Source organism: Pelodiscus sinensis, chromosome 2, assembly GCF_052426305.1.
Source record: "Pelodiscus sinensis isolate ZL-2025 chromosome 2, ASM5242630v1, whole genome shotgun sequence".
Taxonomy (NCBI): domain Eukaryota; kingdom Metazoa; phylum Chordata; order Testudines; family Trionychidae; genus Pelodiscus; species Pelodiscus sinensis.
This window is the reverse complement of record NC_143053.1, coordinates 252,278,884-252,301,841: the sequence shown is the minus strand read 5'-3', so window position 1 is coordinate 252,301,841 and position 22,958 is coordinate 252,278,884. Positions and strand designations below refer to the sequence as shown.

Below are 22,958 nucleotides of genomic sequence, written 5' to 3'. Positions count from 1 at the left end.
TATAGGTAGTTATATAAGGGCCTACATGCTGGAAAGCCCTCATTTCACCTTGGGTCACATACATGAATTTGATCAACATGATTTCTAGGTACTGCCCATCAAAGTGCCCCAGGTTCTATGCAGACAAGGGAACGGGTTCCATGTAAGACAGATGACAGTGCACAAATGTATTATATTTTCACAGCTGGGAATTGTGCATCTCCCCCCCCCCCCATCTTCATCCTCATTCTTAGTGTAGAAAGCAGGCCTGTGAGTTAGAGGAAGGAGGATGGAGAATGGTGGCAAGGAGGCTAACCCCCATTTCCACATGGGATGTGTGGATAGTCACAAAGCTATATTCTGAAGACACTGGGGGGTGGGGATAAAAGAGCAACTGCCCTAGGGCTGGGTGATTCAAATCACTGGGCCCCACATGGTGCTGAGTGCTCAGGAGGGCACAGCATAGTCTGGGCGGTGCTTAGGCCCTGTCCCTTCTGCCTGAAGCCTCTCCCCTTCCAACTTGCCAAGGGGACTGGCAAGGCAGTCGGCTCTCCTGTATCTGGCCTTTCTGTGGCTGAGACTGAGCCCCACAATTCCTATGTTCCTGTTATTTCGAGTGCTCAGGGACACTACAAAAGGAATCAAGCCTGTGACCCAGATCCTGAAAGGTATTTAAATCTCCTAACTTCTACTGGCAGCCTAAGTAACTGTGAGGATCTGGCCCACCTCACAGGCAAGATGTTCCTCTCAGCGCAGACATTAGTGCAGGGAAATTGGCAGTCATGCTATTATTTGCAGGTGCTAATCGGTAAGAGCCAACTCTTTACAAAAGAAATGAAAATTTTTGTCAAACATGAATTTGTTTTCCAAACAACTGGCAAAAAAGGATTTTTTTTTACAAAAGCCTGAAAAAGCAAGAAAAAATGGCAATTGAATATTTCTTTTATTTTTCCTCAAAAAAATTCACAGGGAAAAACAGTAATTTCCTGACCACCTCTAGCCTCTCCTTCTTACTAATTCATTCTCCCTTTGTTTTTCTAGGGCATCAAATCCATTTTTACTTGCTGTTTATTTCTACTAGTCTCATTGTCTTTCCTTCTCAAGTTAAAATTTACCAGTAGCCCCACAAGCATATTCTCTTTCTCCAAAGAGCAGCTTTATTGGTTTCCCTTCTTGTTTTAGTTACTTAGCTCAATTTCTTTTACCCCCACCCCCATGGGATTTTCTTCCTCCAACAGCTCAGATTCCTACTAGTTAATTCTCAGACATGTCACCTGTAGGCTACCAAGATAGACTCTCTACCTCACTGGTAGTCCAGGGACCATACTTTGTGAAACACCTTTTGCACAATATTGAGAGTCCATTCTACACTTGGGTTTAGCTTCAACTATGAATCTCCATGCTTATGAGGAGACTGATAACATTGTGCTGTAATCTCAAGAAGCATTCTGTTTCTTGCTTGCTAGTCTACTCATTCAGCAGTTTCAGCCCAGTTCCCAAGAGGGTGGTAATGCATTCCAGAACTGGCACTTTTACCGTGTCACTTTCGGATACATGTGGTGACCTTCCAGTTGATGTGCTTTGATGTGTAGTCTATGAAAAAACAGTCCAAAACCTGGGTGAAAGTAGAGGAGGTTGTTGCTATGGTGCTGTTGCTGTGCTGAATACGAAACACATGAAAACGATGAGATGAACAGCCAATCAGTGTTTGATCGAATGCTGTAATGCTTGTTACATTCTATAGAGGTCTGTGGCTGGAATTTCTATGGGACTAGATTAGACTTCTCTAATTCACTCTGGCATTTTAAGTTACAGTCAGATGATTTACATTCAGTTTCCTAAATCACATTCAGGCTCCTACACACCATTGCTGCCAGTCTGGTAGCTCTCCATCCCTAACACACCGAGGTAGTGATTTTCATCCCAGAACTAGATGGCATGGTCCACCTAGTCCTTTTCCTCCACACTGGCATAAATCCATAGCTCTTCCCGTGCCATCTTCGGCCAATCTCTGCTTGCACCTGACAAGGAAAGGAAGTTGTTAGTTGTCCGTTGCATTGATTTCATCTCTAGACCAAATGAGCCCAGGGAGAGGGGATTTGGACATGCACATTCATGGTATGGAGCTTGTGTATGCATTATGGGGAATGTTTGTCACGAGAATGAGTAAACATTTTTCAAAAGTGACAATTTTAATGAAATTTCAAAATAAAAAGGAAAAAAAAATCTCAGTGTGATTTTTACCAAATATTTTCAACCAACTATAATACTAGAAGGCGTTTGAATGCTGAAATTTCAACATTTTTAATTTAAAAAAGCAGCTGGAGGTTTTTTTTCCAAAAATGTTACCATCTGTTTCTGATTTTCAGGGAAAAAAAAGTGGAATTTTAAAGGAGTTTGTGCATTTTCATAACAGCATTTCTAAAATGTTCAGCATTTTCATAACAGCATTTCTTCTCATAGGCAAATAAAGGATTACTAAAACTTCAGTCTTGCTGTTAGAACTATTAATCCAGACTAGCACAAACAGTAGTTATACAATAAGCAGCAACCTAATTTATAATAATACCTTTTACAGCCTCTTACCTTCTACAACATGCACAGTACCATCTAAGAATCATGCAAAGTTAAAAAAAAACTCTCCCCAAGACAGTATGAGTTAGATAAATTAAATATTATTATCCCTGTTACAAAGAGATGAAACCCAGAATCATAACAATATTTACATGCCTTGCTCCCATTGCTTGTAATAGGAGCTAGGACCTCTGAGGATCTGTCCAAAGGCCCCCAACTTGCAACGTGTTTGGTTCTGGGGGAAGCGTCGTAATTCGGGGGCGTTGTAACTTGAACCCTCATTGACGAGAGGAGTAAATGCGGGCCAAGGATGTAAGTTGGAGGTTTTCGGCCCTTCCACACTTACAAAAATGGTTATAAATGTGGGAGGTCAGAACTCGGATGGTCGCAAATCGGGGGCCTCCTGTACTCTAAAATAATAAATCATGATAAACACCTAGGGCACATCTACATTGCAGGCTAAAGTCGAGTTAAGCTACGCAACTTCAGCTACGTTAATTGCATAGCTGAAGTCGAAGTAGCTTAACTCTGCATTAGGTGTTGTCTACACAGCAGAAAGTCAAAGGAAGAACACTCTTCCTTCAGCTTTCCTTACTCCTCATGAAATGAGAGTTACAGAAGTCAGAATAAGAAGCTCATTATTTCAAAATAATAGGCTTGCTGTGTAATAAACGTGTAAATAAGCATGCCGTGAAATAAGCTGTAAAATAAGCATGTAGTGAAGACATAGACCTAGATGGACAGAGATGGGATTAACATTCAGGAGTCATGTCTCCTAGTTCCATGCTCAGACCACTAGCCCATATTGCCCCTAATAAATTCATGGCATATCTATTTGACTGTAGTAATTGCTTCTGATTCTGTGCATTATCTGTCATGGTATCTAACCAGTGAACCAATGACACACCTCTTCCATTTAAAATGAACACCTACATCAAGCCTAGTGGCTAATGTCATGTCAGGGGCTCCAAGGCACTACCCACAAATAATAAACTATGAAAATGGACCTCAGAATGTGAGTATCTGCTGCTTTAGTTAAAACACCAATCCTCAAGAGGGGGGCAGAGAACCACACTATAAGGGTGAATTCCATGCAATATGTACAGCTGTGTCTACACTAACCTAGTCTTTAAATGTTCCCATCCTACCTCTAGCACTGGTGGTAGGAACAGAGGAGTGCTAATATAGCCAACCAGTTCCATCATGCCATAAAAATAATGCCTAGCACTGATGTACTGCTTATTATTAATAGATCTCAAAAACTTTATAAAGAATGTCAGTATCCTTAGCTCCATTTTACAGAGAGCAAAACTGAGGCACAGTTAAGTTGTGAGGCGATTTGCCCAATGACACTTGGCAGGCCAACACTCCATTTTCCTAGCCAAGGCACGAGCTATTGGCTCACATTACCTTCCTCACAATGCTGAGAACAGTGCATAATGAAACCATGGTTTAAAATGCCAACAGTTTAAGATGGTTTAACACAAACACTCCCATCACTACTGCTTCTGTTGGAGATCACACAGTGGTAGAAGCCTAGTACTAAAACTCTAGTTTTAACAAGGCAACTGTGAAAACTGATATTATCTGTTATGTATTTACTGACTTGACATTCTTTTTGATTTTTGACTCCTTTGTTGTAACTAGTTGCTTTTACTGCCGTACAGTTTTAATTAGAATATTTTAAAGCTATTCATGAAACAATAGCACATATTGCCCAACATAGTGTTTCCTATGTGCTTCTGATGATCAGGATAGTGATTTAATTAACACAAACTCTTTCTACTAGAGTGTGTCATTTATTAAGCTCTGATCCTGCGATTTTCAAAGCTTGTGCCAGGGGAGAAGGTGCACCTGTCTGTGTGCATGTGTAAATTGCTCTTGCTTGTTCTTTCCTTCTCATCTTTAGTTTCCACAGAGCAGGCACCCTGCCTCATAGGGGCTAAGCAGATTCCATCACAGAAGTGCCCACATTCCAAAAAAGATGTGGCAGTATTGGAAATAATTCTGAAAAGAGCTACAAGAATGAGCTGAGATCTAAAAACATGGCTTAAAGTGAGAGAATTAAGAATCTCAGTCTACTTCATTTATTTGAGATGGTTAAGTAATGGTTTGATCACATCTACATGTACCTACATGGGGAAAGGAAACTTTGCTAGTAGAGTTTAATCTAGCGGGTTAGAGAGGGGGACAAAACAATGAGATGCAATAGCTGGAATCTGAAACTCGACAAATTCAGACTAGAATGAAGGAACATTTTTTTTTAAACAATGAGGATAATTAACTATCAGAACAGCTTACCTAGAGATGTGTTGGACTCTCCATCTCTGAGAGGTATCAAAGCAACTAAGTTTAAACTCTGATGCAAACTTTCCCAGCGTTGTAGGGGATTCAGAGCCAAACTTCTGGACTAGATCCATTACTGCTGTTGGGGCTCCTTGTCAGTCAATCAAGAGCAGATATGGAAGCAGATTTAGCTGGTGCTGCAGCAGGTTCCAGCAGATCTGAGCGACATCATCTGGATGCTATTTGTGGTTTTCACTCAAGGAGTTCTCTACCCTATGCTGATGGGCTGTTTGCTCCAAACCATGCCCATCTACCCATTCACTAACCACCTCTTTACCTTTGCTTCACTTCTCTCTCTCACCATGTTCTCCTCCTTCCTTCCCCCACCCTCCCAGCTATGCCCCCTCTCCTTTCCATAGTTATCTTATCCTCCAAAATTTCCAAGGAATCTTTGGAAAAGAAATTTGGTATTAATGTGTCATTTGTTGACCACTAACTCTGCTGTTTTGGCTATACTCCAGTCTCCTGCCCTGTGTGTGGCGTGTCTACTTCAATGATAAGCTTATTGGAGAGTGACTATCTTTTTGCTCTATATTTATATAGTGCCTAGCACTACTGGGATCTGATCTTAGTTGGTACTGAATTACTATACAGCTAAAAACTAACAGCAGTACTCATTGGTGAGCTGGAAAAATGGATATGATAGAGATCCTGAATGGTGTGGAGACAGTGAATAAGGAAGTGTTATTTACCACATCACACTGCACTGAAATTAATTGGCAGCAGGTTGAACAAACAAAAGGAAGGACTACTTTACCCACTGTCCAGTCAACCTGTGGAACTCATTGCCATGGGATGTTGCAAAGGCCAAAGTGATAGGTGGGTTTGAAAAGGAGTTAGATAAATTCATGGAGGATAGGTTCCTCCATGGCTATTAGCCAAAGTGATCAGGGTGCAAGTTCATGTTCTGAGATTTCCTGCGGCATTCAAGCTCTGAGAGGGAGAGGGGAAAAGGGAGGACAAGGCATGAAACAGCCAATTCATGGAGCTACAGAAGTGCTGGGAGAGAGGGGGAAGAGCAGGGATGGGACGTGCTTGGGAAAGGAGGCGGGGAAGAAGCCAAGTAGGGATTTCATATTGTAAAGTAAGTGTGAATATTTCTTTTTTATTATTTGAAGTTGATGACCGTTTGGTTAATTTATGAACAATTAAAGCATTTCTGCTTGTTTTTAAATATTCAACATCCCATATATGAATGCATTCAATCTTTTTCTTGGGGTCACAGTTAGTGCACATGACTGATTTCAATCTTGCGGTCCAATGAGACAAAGGAAGGCCATTCATAAGCCTTGGTTATCCATCATTGGTCTGGCATGATCTTCCTTTTGTGAAACAATCTCTAAAGTTGACATTATTTCTAACTTAATAAAAAAATCTGCTGGCTTTTTGGAGCGTGGACTTTCTTTTTATTCTGTGTTTGTAGAGCACCAGTGTATCTGTGTGGTGGTCCACGGTTCAACCTACCCCAGTATAAATAATAAATAATAATAAACAGAGATAGCAGTTTTCAAGTACCTAAAAGGGTGTCACAAGGAGAAGGGAGAAACATTGTTCTCCTTGACCTCTGATGATAGGACAAGAAGCAATGGGCTTAAATTGCAGCAAGGGAGGTTTAGGTTGGACATTTGGAAAAACTTCCTGTCAGGGTGGTTAAACACTGGAATAAATTGCCTAGGGAGGTTGTGGAATCTCCATCACTGGAGAGATTTAAGAGCAGGTTGGACAGACATCTATCAGGGATGATCTAGGTGGGTGTGGTTTTACCGTGAGGGCAGGGGACTGGACTTGATGCCCTCTCAAGGTTCCTTTCAATTCTAGTGTTCTATGATTCTGTGGTAACAACGTCCTATTAAAATTCAGGACAAAATGGCAACAACGTTTCTGCCCACTAGGTGGCTTCATTCTCATGAAGATAATCCAAGGCACTATTCAGCCGCATTAACTCCCATGTCACTAGGCAATGGTGCTGAACTGATAACCTGCCAGTGTGAAATTAGGTATTAACTACATATGGCTTTCATTTCTATCAATAATGAAGAAGGGAATGTAGTTCTCTTACCTCTTGATTAAGGAAACAGTACAAAACGGCTACAATAAATCCCTGAAGAAGCAAAACAGTTAAATGATAACACCATTTTAAAACGCTGTTTCAGCTACATCAGTCTGGGATGACACACATCCATGTTATACATTGGAGTGAGCATAACATATTCTGAGCTGCACCAAGTCAAGTCACACAGTTTGCCAGTTGGATCCTCATCTGTTGTAAAAGTAGTGTCACCCTGTCAAAGTCAGTGAAGCGACTCCAGTTTTCACCAGCTGATAATCTCCTCGACCAGGAGTGAATCTGGCCTTATATCTGTAATGTGGTGCTCAAAATCACAGCTGTTTCTATAGCCCAATATGCTGTCTGCCAGAGGCTCAACAAGTGTATATCAGCAAAGCACCCTGAACACTATTGTAAATCAGCAAAGCACCCTGATATGTTCTGGATCAGGTTGCTTTCCAGTCACTGCTTAGCTTTATTTTCATTGTTTCTCAAAATACCCAATCACAAGCTTTATCTCTATAGCACACTGCCTGGCAGCAATATGAAACACAGTGGGCCTGATCTGGATCTCATATACAGTGGCTTGACACCAAAACTCCAGTGACATCTCTAGACTTATGCCTGGTGTCCAATACCTGAGATCAGAACCAAGCCCTAGAGCGTTTCAGGAAGCATTTTGTGCTAGAGCCTCCATTGGCGCAAATCTGCACAGTACAAACAATGTCAACTGTTCTATGCCTAGTTTACACCAGCTGACGATTTGGCCCTTTTAGCATCTTTTCTTGCATTGCAAGATAATTTAATGATGATGGACAGTCCCCGAGACTGAAATTCAGAGAAGAGACTGAAACCACATAGAGACTTTAGAGAGGAAGAATGGAATTATATGCAGGGGGCGGATGAGAGTGCCGCGGGGCCCAGGGCAGCGCCGCGGGGCCCCGGGCAGCAAAATTTCGTGGGCCCCCCCGCTTTGACACAGCGCAGCCGCCCTGCCCGCCCTGCCCTAAATCCGCCGCTGATTATATGGGCTGGCATTTGACAAGGCCACCATTGTGTACTCTATGTATATCTACGTTGCAAAGGTTTTTTTTTTTTTTTAAACGGCCATTTTTCAAAAAAGCCCTTCACTTATGTCCACACTGCAATCATGTTCTTTCAAAAAAAATCGAAGGAACAGAGGGGTTTTCCCAACATTGGTAAACCCCTTTTTATGAGGAAGAAGCCTTTTTCTGAAAGACGTGTGTGGCCGGAGAAGAGAGAGTTCTTTCAAAAGAAGAGGAAAGAGGAAAAAGTACAGGTGTCCTGGTGGTCACTCTGTCCGTAGTAATCACAGCTTACATGCAAGATAGTCCATTCAGTATGGACGCTATCTTTTGAAAAAGCAGATCGCTTTTTCGACGTGCTTTTGCTGTGTAAATGCTCTTTTTCTGAAGAAGGTTTTTGGAAGATCTCTTCCAGAAAAGCTTCTTCTGAAAGAAGCCTGCAGTCTAGACATAGTGTATGGGTTTACTGCTCATCTGGTGTAAATCAGCACCGCTCATAGGTCTCTGTTGATTTACATGTCTTAGAAGACTGTGGGATCATCATTGACCAGCGGGAAGCAGCATTACAAGTCAAAAGCCAAAGAGGAAGGTGCTCAGTGAGTATAGCTGCTAGACATTGTGGGACAGAGTGTGCAACATATGTCACGGGAAGAGGTAGGACAAAGAGAGGGGCTTTCAATGACCTTTGTGTTGTCCAGACTCTGGACCAAAGCAGGGGATCAAAATAGCCCCTACCATAAACCAGAGCAGCCATGGGGTTGCTCTAACTTATGGCACCTCCCCACTGCCCTGAATGTCCGAGCAGTCAATGCCACTGGGACATTTCCTGTTCTGGGATCTGCTACGGGGGCAGTATAAGGCTGATTCCTGCATTGAAGAATTCTGCCCTGACCTTGTGTGGTTCATCTAAGGACTTACACAGTGCAACAGCAGTCTGTAGGAGATGAGACTGGGGAAACAATTGACTCCTTACTGTTTAGAAATGAAAGATCGATACCCGCTGGGTGTATGTCTAAACTGCAGGCTAAAGTCGAGTTAAGATACACAACTTCAGCTATGTTAATTGAGCAGCTGAAGTCGAAGTAGCTTAACTTGGTTTGCGCTGTCTACACAGCATGAAGTCAAAGGAAGAACACTTTTCCTTTGACTTTTCTTACTCCTTAAGGGCTACATCTAGACTGCAAGCCTCTTTCGAAAGAGGCTTTTTCGAAAGATACTTTCGAAAAAGTCTCTTTTGAAAAAGAGCGTCTAGACTGCAAGCAGTACTTTCAAAAAAGCAAGCCGCTTTTTCGAAAGAGAGCACCCAGGCAGTCTGGATGCTCTCTTTCGAAAAAGCCCTGTTTGTATTCAAGAACGCCTTTTTTCAAAAGAGCACTTTCAAAGAAAGGCGTTCTTCCTCGTGAAATGAGGAGTACCGCCGTCGAAAGAAAAGCCGCGTTCTTTCGATTTAATTTCAAAAGAACGTGGCTGTAGTCTAGACGCAGGTGAAGTTTTTTCGAAAAAAGGCTACTTTTTTCGAAAAAACCCTGCAGTCTAGACACAGCCCTTGTGAAATGAGGGTTACAAAAGGCGAAGTAAGAATCCTGTTATTTCGAAATTATTTCTAAATTCTGGACATGCTGTGTTGACGTGTAGTCTGTTATTTTGAAATAACGTGAGTTATTTTGAAATAAGCGTGCAGAGTAGACATAGGCTGGGTGATTTTCTGGAGGCTTTAAATGTGATGATTTGCGTCACCTCACCACAAGCTGGCCATTGCAACAAAGAGTTTGAAGTTCTGTGCAATTCCACAGACTGAGTCTGAATCGCCATCCCACTTGAATGTGCACACCAATGACATCTGTTCGGGCTAGACAAGCTACCGAAGCATGCGCATTGTTACAACATTTCAATAGACTTACCTGGAAAGATCCAATACAGAGCTCTAAATACAGCCGCAGTCCCAGGTTGATGTATTCAGGGAGAAAGTTGAAGACAATATAATGTGTCCCAAATAATGGAATGAGAAGCAGCGTTGATTTTGAAAGCCGTCTACGGCAAGAAATAAGAAGAGGCAAAAAAAAAAGTCTTTCTTCTGAAGTGTGTAGGACAGGTGAACTAGAAATTCTCTAGTAATGAGCAATGAGAAATAGGTTAAAAAAAGGACCTAGCTCTAAATTTTTCAGTCCTATGAGAACAAGGTGGAGAGAAATTTCCAGTGCTTCTGATTGGTGTGGAGGTACCATATAACCAACCTTTCTTGCTATCTTTTGGTAGCCTTACTTCTTTGTAAGAATAAATAAAAGTTCTGTTCAGAGGGACAACAGAACTGGGGCCAAGCACCCTAAATGCTAATCCTGCTTCTGAAAATGATTCTGTCCTGTGACCTTGGGCATGTCCTTTAATTTCTGACTCAGCTTCTCCATTTGGAAAGTATAACAGACGGAAGCATTGCTCACACTGTGAGTGGCACTGGATTACCTGTACTGACATGAATTATTGAAGTTGATTTGTCTCGGGTCCAGCTTTTTTAGCAAGATTCTGACGATGTTGATAAAAAGGATAAAGTTGACCTGTTTTCATGGTTTTGGGGAAAAAGAAGATTGTGTTACTTTTTACTAACAAACATTCTTGTGAAATTATAGTGACTTAAATAATTACTAGCCATTCCTGCACATACTGTGAAAGCTATACAATAAAACAAACATTATGGTACATAAATAAAAACTTCCTGTCTTAAAAAGACTGCAGCAAAATATCCCTAAGGATATTGCGTATAATTCTACGCTGTCTTCTTTGGAAGACCATATCTATTAAAAACAACAAGTGATAGCACTTTATAGACTAACAAAACATGTAGATGGTACATGAGCTTTCGTGGTACATGAGCTTTCGTGGTACATGAGCTTTTTGTTATTTTTTTTTCTGTAACAGACTAACTCAGCTATTCCGTGAAGCTCATATCTATTAAGCACCTCTATTTTTTACTCCCTGGAGTAATTGATCATTACTTTATAGTATGCAGCATTCTTAATTTTTCTGGTTTGAGGTAATTATAATTGCTGCACTGAGCTATAGGTGATACCTTTAGAGCTGACCAGTCAAATTTTCTGCCCATGTAATGTCACAGCTCCATTGAAACCAAGATTGCTACGTCACTTGCTACTAGCAGTAAATTTGTCCTTGCGTGCCGTGTGTAATGGGCATCCATCAATCCTTCAGGTGATGATGAATGACAGCTTTGGTCTAATGATACCCATGTCTCCCCATACATTGTGATTTCATTTCATTTCATTCACTTATGATGCGTTAATTAGATGGCTGCATGAAAAACATGTCCTTGCTTGCTTGCATGCCATTCACACCTAGCCAGCCAAACATAGTGAGGCAAAAACAGTGGAGGCATAGGGCATTTGAAATCTGACTCACAGCAGAATAAAGCTGATAACGGTCTGGAGTTTTTCAGATATTGCCTTCATACTGCTGTATCCTGCACATAAGCCCCCTTCAACAATCCTTATTATTTATGCACAGCCTGTGCTGCCATCCAATTAAGTAACCCATTTGCAGCAATTTTAATGCTAGCCTAGTGCACCGCACCCATACAATTTTCTGTTATGTATTTCCTTAGGATTAACAACTGGTTGGAAGAAATTGAGCATCCCCGCCCATTAACCACAGCCAGTTATGAATCCCCAGTACATGTGTAACTCCAGGGCCATAACTCCTATTATTAGCTCAAACTGGAAACACAATGCAGTAAGATCTGCCTGGAATTCTCCTTCAGTGCTTTGCTAAATCTGGGGTCTTCACTCACACCCTGGATTTTCAAAGCGTTTCAAAGAGCTTTAGCCACCCAATAACTCCCATTAACGTCAGTGGGAATGTCAAGTCTTTGAAATTTTAGGGAGAAGTGCTTGTTCTGAGATACAGCAGGATTCACCTTTAGCCCAATGGGATGATCCCTTGAGTGGATCAATGCTTGAGTTTCTGCTCCCACTTGGAAGTAGTAGTGCAGGTAAAAGTATTCAAGCTTCAGGCCCTTTTCCACCCTCATAATGGGTTTCTTTTCGATTCACATTTCCAAGATTAGAACATCACACCTACCCCAACAGAAATGATAATAGGTCCTTTGATTAGCCACCAGTAAGGGGAGCCCTGGTTAATATCCCAGCATCTGGAAAAGTAGCAGGTAAATGAACATAGTCACTGGAATACTTGCACGGAAAAAGAAGACATTAGGGTCAATGGAATTATGAAGAGGCTGACTACAGCCTCCTTTTTAAGATGGAATGGGGCTACATTCCATCTGACAACCCAGCTTTGTAGCTACATGCCATCTTAACTTCCACTGACCCTTAACATACTGAGAAAGGGTCCCGGTACTTTGATAGCCAGAAAACTATTGCTCCATGAACAAAAATATGACTGACATTTGGTTATAAGGGCTGATGCTGAGAGCCAAATAAAAAACAACACGGTTGTTTGAAGATTTCTTTTTGACCCTTGAGACATTGTCGCCATGCAAGTACTAGCTCTAATGTCTATATATGAGAAATTTTGTCTGTCTATCTGTCTGTCTGTGAGGGTACGTCTAAACTACACCACTCTGACGGCAGAGGGATGTAAATGAGATGTATCGAAAGTGCAAATAAAGCCGGGATTTAAATATCCCGCACTTCATTTGCATAATGGTGGCTGCCGCTTTTTTAATTCAAAACGGGGCTTTTTGGAAAAAAAAAACCCAGCAGTTTAGATGGGGCATTTTTGACAGAAATGCCCCATTTAGAAAGATCTTGTACTCCTCATTTTTCAGAAAAAAAAGTGGTGGACACAATTATGCAAATGAAGCACGGGATATTTAAATTCCGGCTTCATTTGCACTTTCGGTATATCTAATTTACATCCCTCTGCCAACAGAGGGGGGTAGTGTAGACACACCCTGAGTGAGTGAGTGAGGGGGTGGGGTTTAAGGCAGGGAGGCCACTCACCAGTGGCAGGCAAGATAGGTGGATCCTCATCCCCAGCTGGTCACTCCATTGGTGGTGTGACTGCTCCCAATGGTGACCCTGTGGGACAGTTCTCCCCTGTGCTCACTTACTCCAGTGGTGGCTGTGAGGATCGTGTCCCTCCTCTCTCTTCTCCTTCTCTTTCCATAGTATGGAAAACAATCAAATTCTAGGCACATCCCATTTTACTGGTACAGCCAAATCCTGTCCTTGCTTTAAGTTAGGATAAGAGGAAGCTGCATACCAAATTTGGTGGTGCTAAGTCTTACCATTTAGGAGTTCTTGAACAAATGGACTCACGGAGAGACACACAGACAGATGCACAAATCTCTTTTATATATATCTATGTATAATCTAATTGAAACCCCTTGATTTCCCTGAAGTGTAACATCTCAGGTTTTGACTATAAACTTTGCTATAGTAAAGGTCATGACTCCACTCCCATATTTTCAGTCACTTCTTTAAATAATTTTCCTTTAGCCTTAATCTTTTCATAGTCTCCATGCAAAAGGTGAGTTTGTTTTGGACAGTTTGAAATATATCCCTTAATCCTTTTACCAGACTTGAAAAAAAAAATCAAGTAAAATGTTGAATTCTACTGACCTCAACTGCAAAACTACCAGGGACATCAGTGATACCCAAACACATTTTCATTTTAAACATTTTTTGAGCTCACCATTAATTAAAAAAAAAAAACCACTGGACGGTTAAGGGGCTGATCCACTACTGCCATGTGTTTGTGAAACCATTCACACTTGTGCAAAATGTGTGTAAAGATGTAAGACACTGTCTTCAATAGATTATCACCCCAGCACAGTGAAATTACAGTACTGGGACTAATCATAACATTCAAAATGCAACACAACAGTATGGAATCTAGTAGGAAACTCCTACTTACGCAGTGTCTTCGAAATATAGCTTTGTGAATATCCACACCACAGTAAAAAATGTTGGGAAACCTGTAGGAACAATCAAACACACGCTGTTTTTTTTCTGATTTCATTAACGATCCAAATTCAATTCCATCCTATCTACAACAATCCAAGCATGATAGTATGGGACTCAGTTACTGACCATAGAAAATACCCATGGCAGTGACCATTATGTCTAACAGGAATTGCATTTTCCCCTACGAGGAAAGTAGCTTAAGTCATTAGCCATGAAGTAGCTTAAGTCATTAGCCAGTTAATGTTTGTGCAGTGTTCTAGAGATGCAAAGGGATGTATAAGTGAATATGAAAATAATACAGTAACTCCAGGATGGACCTGACCTTGTAATTTCCTACTCCTGTAAGAAATCCTCAATCCTGTGAACAGCTGTCAGAGCTAACATCCCTAAAATCACAGTGAAAGTTTAAGTGAGGAACTCTTATTTTGGCCTGGGGAGTAGCATTTGTCTATTTCAATATTCCTTGTCAGCATTTCAACACACTAGTCAATACATTCTCATAGTGCTCCTGGAAGATCATACTGATGGGCATGGCATAGATTAGCTAGAGATAAATCCTAATTTCACTGATGGAGATATCAAGGCACGCAGATTAGTGGGGTTTACTCAAGGCCACACAGGTAGCTACTGGCAAGGCCAGGATTAAATACCAGAAGTTCTTGGCTTCCAGTGTGGCACCCAGACCAATAGATGGTGCGTCCACAGTGTCCTCAAAAAATCTCAATCCCAGTTTTGCAAATTCTCGGGGTTTTAGGTTTTTGCAAACCTGAAGCACTTTGAGGTTCATCCTTTTGGTCATATATGGGCATTTACTTTGCAGTTGGGATGTTTCCATGGACTCCAGTGGGTGAGATCAAGCCTTTTAATGAGAACATGATCATTGCTAGTCCCACCTCAGACCTCACTTACCCCATCCAAAGAGAACAAGCCACCAAAAATACCGTCTTCCATGAGGAAAGGATGATAACAGCAGACAGTTCAGATAAAGAGCCTCTACCAGCAGCCACATGAAATTAGTCATCATAAAATAGTGACAGAAAACCACCGATATCTTGCATTCAGTCTAAGGAGCAGGGAAGGCAAAATTTCATTATTGGACATTATGTTGTGACAGACCCAGACGAGGTGACTACTGCAGTCTGGTGGAAGGTAGATATTTTGGTGTCTGGGTGAGCAGTTTTCTCTTCCCTGTGTAACAAGGGCGGGGGCTACTGCAGCACAATCAGGAAGAGCCTGGGGGCAATTAAAGCTTGCCAGAAGCAGCAGGCTAATCAAAACACCTGCAGCCCATTGAGGACCTGCTGAGGCCAGCTTCAAAGCCTTCATTCAAGGAGAGCCGGGAGGCCAAGGACTGGAAGTGAAGAAGTGCCGGGGAAGAGCAGAAGGACGTGATCAGGAGAAAGGTGCTGGGAGGAGTTGGTTGGGGAAGTAGATTGGGGAAAGTTGCAGCTCTGGTGGTGGAGGACTTACTACCTGCTGCTGCTGCCATTATGGACCCTGGGCTGGAATCCAGAGCAGAACGCAGGCCCGGGCTCCTCCATCCCTCCCTGTCCCACTACAGAGGCTGCCCCTGAAGGGGGAGTTTGGAGCTATCGGGGGTTCACCCCAAACATGTTTGACTGACCTATGATGAGGATGGCTCAGTAGGCCATGATCCTTGCCTCTAATAAAGGATCAGAGGCTATATGGAGGGCCACAGCGAGCTTCTGAGGCAAGTACTGTCCACCCTGAGTTAAGGCCGGAGCTCTGCCACAACAAACATGGGAACCACATACAAACCCAAACAGTGGCAAGAGATGAAACAATACGTTAAGGATACCCAAAGACACCAAACAGTATCTCGATCTCCTTTCCACATGCTCACCGTAGAGAAGCTGCAATGGTCAATGTCATCCTCCAGAAACAGGACCGCGTCCTTAATGAAAATGGCGACCGCTTTCAGGATGAAGGTGAGAAAGAGCTGGATGTGGATGTAATTTCTGGGGCAGCGGAGTCTCCTGGAGGCAGGCCAACCAAAGGGAAGGGTAAGAGATGGGTAACTCACCTGTGGCCTAATTCTGCTCGTATTGTACTCAATGGCTGCATGGGCACTGAATTTGGAAAAAAATCACCTTCACTGATGTAACACTGGCTGCTCCGAAGAAATGGAGAGTGGAGCAGCGAGGCCTGTGAGTGTCTAGAGAGCTTTCTTAGCAAATCAGGCAGTGATTCTACAGGTTGCAGCTCTGTAAACTGGGACTCTCTGGTCTGGCAACATCTGTGGTCCAGCAGCACCATGAATGTTCCAGGATCAGAGAGACTTGGTGTGCTGTGGAGGGTGGAGGGGGCAGGGGGCTGGAGTCCTGGCGTCATTTGGAAGGGGGGGATGGGAGCCCAGCGTGATTCAGGGATGGTGGGAGCCTGGTGTGTGTCTCAGCTGGGCTGCCCAGAGGGGCCAGGAGCTGGCACACAGCTCAGCTGAGGGTGGGGGAGCCGAGAAGCCCAGCACATGGCCCACCTGGGCTGTGTGGTGGGATGGGAAGCCCAGTGTACATGACCCAGCTAGGTTACTGGGGGAATCAGGAAGCCGGATGGTGCAGTAGGGCAGAAGGTGAGGCCTGCAGCAGGGGGAGGCAGAAATGACCTCCTCTGGTCTGGAAAAATCCCTCATCCAGGTTCAGTCAGGTCCCAAGGGTGCTGGACCAGGCAGGTCCAACCTGTATTTTGAGGCTGATCTTCAGAAGTGTTCTACAGCTGCAGCTCACCATTTTCAGTGGGACTTGGACTTCAGCAGGACATGGGGCAAACTGTGTTGTCAAACAACAGGTATTTCTGCCCGGCATCAATCTGCAAATCGCTGTGCCCACAGCGTCCAGCACACTGCATTAACCTAATGTCAGTCTATTCTTTTTTTTTTTTCCGGGCCCAGTGCAAATGTTCATAAACTTACCTGAATGCAATAAGAACCGTCACAGCAAGAGTGAGGGAGGAGATGGAGATGCTGTACCCCACCGTGTAGATGATCTTTACAGTAGAGAAATAGGATTGCTATAAGAAGAGAAGGAACATGTCACATCAGATTTAATGAAAAGAAAAGTAAAAGAAGCTGCACAGCATCTGGTGGTTTGGGTTTGCTGAGCATAAAAATCTCTTCTGTGGCTTCAGCTCACACTCCTGACTTCCCCTGTTTTGAGGGTTCATGTGTGCTCTCAAAGCACAACTCAGCTGGAATCATTTGTGTTTGACAAGATTTCATATCCAAACCATGAAGCACTATGTACTCTTCATGGTTGTGGTGGAAAACCACCAGCAGGCCCAGGAATGCTTGAAACTGGGTCCAAATTCACAAAAAAAAGTGCTCAAAATGTAAGTCTTTCCATGACACTGCACTGTCTTTCAAGCTTATACTCTCTGAACCCATGCAGGTATGTCCCAGTTTGGGTTTCTTGTCAAAATTTGACTCTCTTTTGGAATAGATTGTTCAATCATAATTGGTCTATATTCATCCTTCCTGTAAATCCTTCATCCTCACTCATTTACTAAGCCTCAATATTCTCACTATGATAAAAAGTTCAGGTAAGTATGGCAGAATTTCAAGATAGAAGGTCAAGGAAGATGGGTAACAAGCAGGGAAGGATGAATCTCGTGATTTGCAAGGTTTGGTGATTCTCTCAAACTGTATTATGAGGCATCAGGGGGTGGCCGAGTTAGTCTGTACAGAAAAAAATAACAATTGGTCTGGTAGCACTTTATAGACTAACAAAACATGTAGATGGTATCATGAGCTTTCATGGGCACAGCCCACTTCTTCAGATGACCGGATTTTGAGTTTAGGATCTCTCTCCCACCCGCCCCCTCCTGCCCCTTCTCTCCTATTTATTTTGGGTCTGCACATCCTAAACTCAAAACTCCGGTCATCTGAAGAAGTGGGTTGTGCCCACGAAAGCTCATGATACCATCTACATGTGTTGTTAGTCTATAAAGTGCTACCAGACCAATCGTTGTATTACAAGGGGTTTTCAAATGGCAGTTATCTGAGTTCACAAAGCTTTGTCGGCTTCAGTTTAAACCCACTCTTGTTTTGCGAGAACAATTGTAGAGAATCCCTGGGTGAAATCCAGACCCCATTGAAGTAACTGGAAAAAGTCCAGTTGACCTCAAGGGAACTGGATTTAACATCATGCCATCTTAGTTGCTGGCAGACTAATGCCTTGTATTAGAGCTAGAGGTAACTCCTCAATAACTGGACTAATAGCTGTTGTGTTCATGCACAATGTATCATTTTGTCCTATGACTGGGGGGCTTGCAATGGCCAACTTCACCTCAACTGATCCTTTAGAATATGTATTAACTACATATGCTAAACCATCTGTTCCAATTTGTATTTAGCTGAGACACTGTGTACTTTCCTCACACCTGAAGCAGAACTTTGTATAGCTCAAAAGCTTGTCTCTCTCATCAACAGAAGTTAGTTCAATAAAAGACATTGGACCACCTTGTCTCTCTAATATCCTCGGACTGACACAACTATAACAACTCTACAAAAATCAATTTTTTATTATTCTCTCTCACACACTTTAATTCTTTTCCAGCCTTGCTCTAGCTGTATTTCACTGTTTGCTCTTTGTTCTTATTTCCACTCTGTCTACTAGATATTTTCTCCCTCTATCCCCAACATCAACTTTTATGATTCTCAAAAAGAACCTAAAATCCAGCTTTTTCCAGACATAAGTTTTTGAATAGGCAGGAAACTGGACAAACTCACTTGATCCTTCCCTAGAGAAAGCATCAAATAAAATGAGATATGGACCCAAGATGCAGAATTTGGATCTGGAATTGGATCCGAATCCAAACTGTCAGTAAGTCTGGAGGTATCTGTTTCATCAGTCCCAATTTGTTTCTGTTGTATAGTCATTGGTCACCCTGGGCAGCCTTTGGAGGAGCACAGCTCCCCATGTGGGGGAAGAAAGCCAGTTAAAATCTCATGTTCTGATTCCAGCCCATCTCTCAATAACATTTAAGCAATAATAATAGTTTGATATTCAAAATTGTTGTACAGCCCCAAAGCAAGAGGGAGCAGAGGATCCTTTGCCCATAATAGGGTTCATACTGTATCTATCACCTAGGGTACGTCTGGACTACAAGCTTCTTTCGAAAGAAGCTTTTTCAAAAGAGATTTTTCAAAAAAGTTTCTTTTGAAAGAGACTGTCCAGACTACAAAAGCGGATCAAAAAAGCAATCCGCTTTTTCAAAAGAGAGTGTCCAGATTGCTAGGATGCTCTCTCACAAAAAGGGCACCTAGAACCACTTCTGGCAGGTTGTTTTTTTCCAAAAAAACTGCCTCCCCCACATTCAAATATGCCTTTTTTCGAAAAAGCTCTTTCGAAATAGGCGTTCTTCCTCGTAAAAAGAGGTTTACCAATTTGGAAAGAAGTGCCACGTTTTTCGATTTACTTTCAAAGGAACGTAACTGTACTCTGGACGCAGGTGAAGTTTCTTCGAAAAAAGGGCACTTTTTTCGAAAAAACTCTGTAGTCTAGACATTCTAGGGGGGAGGGATAGCTCAGTGGTTTGAGCATTGGCCTGCTAAACCCAGGGTTGTGAGTTCAGTCTTTGAGGGGGCCAGTTAGGGATCTGGGGCAAATCTATCAAGGATGGTACTTGGTCCTGCTGTGAGGGCAGGAGACTTGACTCAATGATCTTTCAAGGTCCCTTCCACTTCTATGACACAGGTATATCTCCATATATATATATATCTATAGTGGTGAAATACTAGATTCCAATTAACTAGTTAACAAAAATCGTGGGAGCAGTTTGTGGTGCATTTGTCTAATTAAAACACAAACATAAGACCCTCAGCAGCAAATTGTCAGGTGAGTCAATGAGGGCCCATCTCCTAAGTAAGAGTGTCAAAGCTGATTTAGGGTCATCACTCCTTGCAAATCAGATAGGAAGGAAAAGCACATAAATCAAGAATCCAATTCTTAAATGGGTGAACAAGCTGGCCAAAGAATCAACCTAGATGAAAGAACAGGGCAACTGCCAAAGGAAACCGAAGTCTCATGGTGTGTGTGTGTGTGTGTGTGGAGGGGGTGCACTAGACATTGAAGGACTAAATAAAAAGAAAGGAAAAGAACATTTCAAGAGGTGCATTTCAGCATTTACAGATCAACCAGCTGGAAAGCAAGTTCCAAGTTAAACAACATGCTAACAAACAAAGAAATAATGTGACGATGACAACAAAAATCCATCCAGCCCATACAGAAGGAATTATTGACTAAGCTCTCTCTCTCTCTGACAGGTGAAATTAATGCCAAGTAAAACAGCATCTTGTTTTCATTCACTCCACTAGCACCATCTGCTGGCACAAACAGAAAGGTCTGATTCCCTGCTGTTTTCTACCACTTTACCCTAGTGGAGAGACTTCTGATTGACTTCAGTGGAGTTAACCCAGATTTACATCTGAGTAAGTGACAGGACAATCAGTCATAAAGCTAAGTTGGCATATTGGTTTCATACCACTACAATTATAACAGGTAGGATTCTGATTTGTTATTGATATTGAGATAACAGTACAACCCTATCCTTTGTGTATTCTTAGGAGTGTGTCTAAACTACACCCCTCTGCCGACAGAGGGATGTAAATTAGGCACATCACTATTGCAAATGGAGAGGGGATTTAAATATCCCGCACTTCATTTGAATAGAAATGGCTGCTGCTTTTTGCCGATGCGGCACTTTGCCGGTAAAAAACAGCAGTCTAGACGGAGATCAGTCGACAAGGAAAGCCTTTCCCGACCAATTCTGTAAACCTCGTTGCACGAGGCATAAGAGATCGGCGGAAAAGGCTTTCCTTGTCAACCGATCCTCGTCTAGACTGCCACTTTTTGCCAGCAAAGTGCCACGGCGGCCATTTCTATTCAAATGAAGCATGGGATATTTAAATCCCCGCTTCATTTGCAAAAGCGAAGTGCCTAATGTACATCCCTCTGTCAGCAGAGGGATGTAGCTTAAACACACCCTAGCAGTGCTTTACCAATATGGGAATACTGGCATATTGTAACAGCAAAACACTCCGGGTATGTCTACATTGCATTCCTCCTTCGAGAGAGGAATGCAAATTCAGACAAACAAAATTGCAAATGAAGCACGGATTTGAATTTCCTGTGCTTCATTTGCATAATGGCGGCTGCCTGCTTTTCCGAAATAGTGTATTTCAAGAAAAAAATGGAGTTATTTCGGAAAGAAACCCCTCCTTCAAAATAACCCTCACTCTGTTTTTTTTCTCGAAATAGGCTATTTCAGAAAAGCAGCCAGCCACCATTATGCAAATGAAGCATGGGAAATTCAAATCCGTGCTTCATTTGCAATTTCGTTTGTCTGCATTTGCATTCCTTTCTCGAAGGAGGAATGCAATGTAGACATACCCTCCTAGTGTGGATGCAGCTTATACCAGCAACAGTATGGTTTGAGCTGATATTGAAACATCACCTCCCGTGAAAGACTAGTCAGAGTACAGCTTTGCTGGTGTGACTATCTGCATTTGGGAGTTCTACCAGATATGGCTTAGATTGTATGCAACGATGCTGTTCTTAAGGTGCCATATACCAGTATAGCTTATTCCCTTTCCTGTACATAAATAGCGATGCCAGTGGAAACACAAGGTATAGTCAAAGTGGGAAACCTTTTCTGAGCAGACAAGATGAAAGGGACAATGGCTTTGGGAATCAAATTGAAAACATGGGCTAAATACTTATCTAACCTACACAGGTGTAAATCCAGACTGACTGCTGAAGTCAATAGATTTGTACGTGTGTAAGAGAGACCAGAATCTAGTCCTGGCATTTTTCTCTGCCCAGATTTCCTCTTGCTTTGTTATGGCTGCTTATTATTTTCTTTAAATGACTTGTTTTCTTTAAACAAGGTGAGGAGCAGGAATCCAGCATCTTCTAGTGATTAAATTATCATTTGTCTGCAATGTTGATGAAAAGAGGATATGTTTGCCTTATCACTGCAGCAAGTGCTATCAACATCTCAGACTGATCACTGAGTACAACTGAAGTATTAATCCCAGGTTTTGCAAACATTTTGGACCAGATCTGTAGCTGGTGTGTGTCCATGCCATTCAGGAGAGCTACAAGAATTTGCAACACCTGAAGATTTGGTCTTATATTATTCTGACACAGCTTTTTACGTGTAGTAGGTGCCTATATCACTGCTCTCTTAACCTGTATTAAAATGTCACCAATATTTTCTCAAAGAGAGTGGACAGAGTAAAAATACAATGGCATTTTATACTTTGTGAGAATGTTGTTGCTTCAACGTAGTTTCCCCTCCACCCCATGAACCTCTGAAACAGAAAGGCATCTGACTAACATCATCCCATTTCTAAATGGTATTTGTTCAAATAGACTTACTTCCTCAATGGGAATCTCATCATTTATTGGACAGGCAATGTGGTAGGATGGAAATGGGTCAGTCCAGCCTTTCACTGTGCAGTTTCTTCTTACCAGGCCTGCAAGAAATGTTTGTTTATTGCTAATCTAAGGCAGACTGTAAACACACCAGGGCAGGAATTGTCCTGTTGCTATGTGTTGATAGAGCACCTCCCACAAAGGGATCCTGATGTCTCACTAGTCCTCCTAGGCACTATAGCAATGCAGGTAAATAATACTATTAATGCATTAGGTCCAGGGCAAAACAGAAAGGAGCAGTAGTTTGCTAATAAGGAGGTGAATGTAATGGGCAGAAGCAACAATCCCCATTAACCAGTCAGGAAGGATTTGCATTCTTGTAACAGAAGACAAACATGGCAGCAGTTCTAGGAAGAACAGTTTGTAAGGTTTTTCTGGGATGCTGAACCTTCTTCATCCTAAATGTGGCTACGTCTAGACTACAGGCTTTTGTCAACAGAGGCTTTGGCGACAGATACTGTTGCCAAAGCCTCTGTCGACAAAGAGTGTCTAGACTACAGCCACTTCTGTCGACAAAGCAAGCCGCTTTTTCAACAGAGAGTCTAGACACTTTCTTTTGAAAAAGCCCAGTGTGGAT

The 22,958-nt window shown here is 42.3% G+C and overlaps 1 protein-coding gene across 1 annotated transcript in view; it reads right to left on the bottom strand.

Annotated features, from left to right (window-relative positions):
* Positions 1 to 1,060: 1,060 nt before the first annotated feature.
* GHRHR (growth hormone releasing hormone receptor) overlaps positions 1,061 to 22,958 on the bottom strand; it is a 40,007-nt gene continuing 18,109 nt past the window's right edge. The window contains exons 4-13 of the mRNA XM_089776020.1: positions 22,325 to 22,422; positions 16,858 to 16,955; positions 15,793 to 15,925; positions 14,838 to 14,991; positions 13,879 to 13,939; positions 12,079 to 12,148; positions 10,453 to 10,544; positions 9,894 to 10,023; positions 6,959 to 7,000; positions 1,061 to 2,000 (exon numbers count right to left, since the gene is read on the bottom strand). Of these exons, the coding sequence (XP_089632146.1) occupies positions 1,875 to 2,000; positions 6,959 to 7,000; positions 9,894 to 10,023; positions 10,453 to 10,544; positions 12,079 to 12,148; positions 13,879 to 13,939; positions 14,838 to 14,991; positions 15,793 to 15,925; positions 16,858 to 16,955; positions 22,325 to 22,422 (1,004 nt within the window). The 3' untranslated portion in view covers positions 1,061 to 1,874. The remainder of the gene's footprint in view (positions 2,001 to 6,958; positions 7,001 to 9,893; positions 10,024 to 10,452; positions 10,545 to 12,078; positions 12,149 to 13,878; positions 13,940 to 14,837; positions 14,992 to 15,792; positions 15,926 to 16,857; positions 16,956 to 22,324; positions 22,423 to 22,958) is intronic.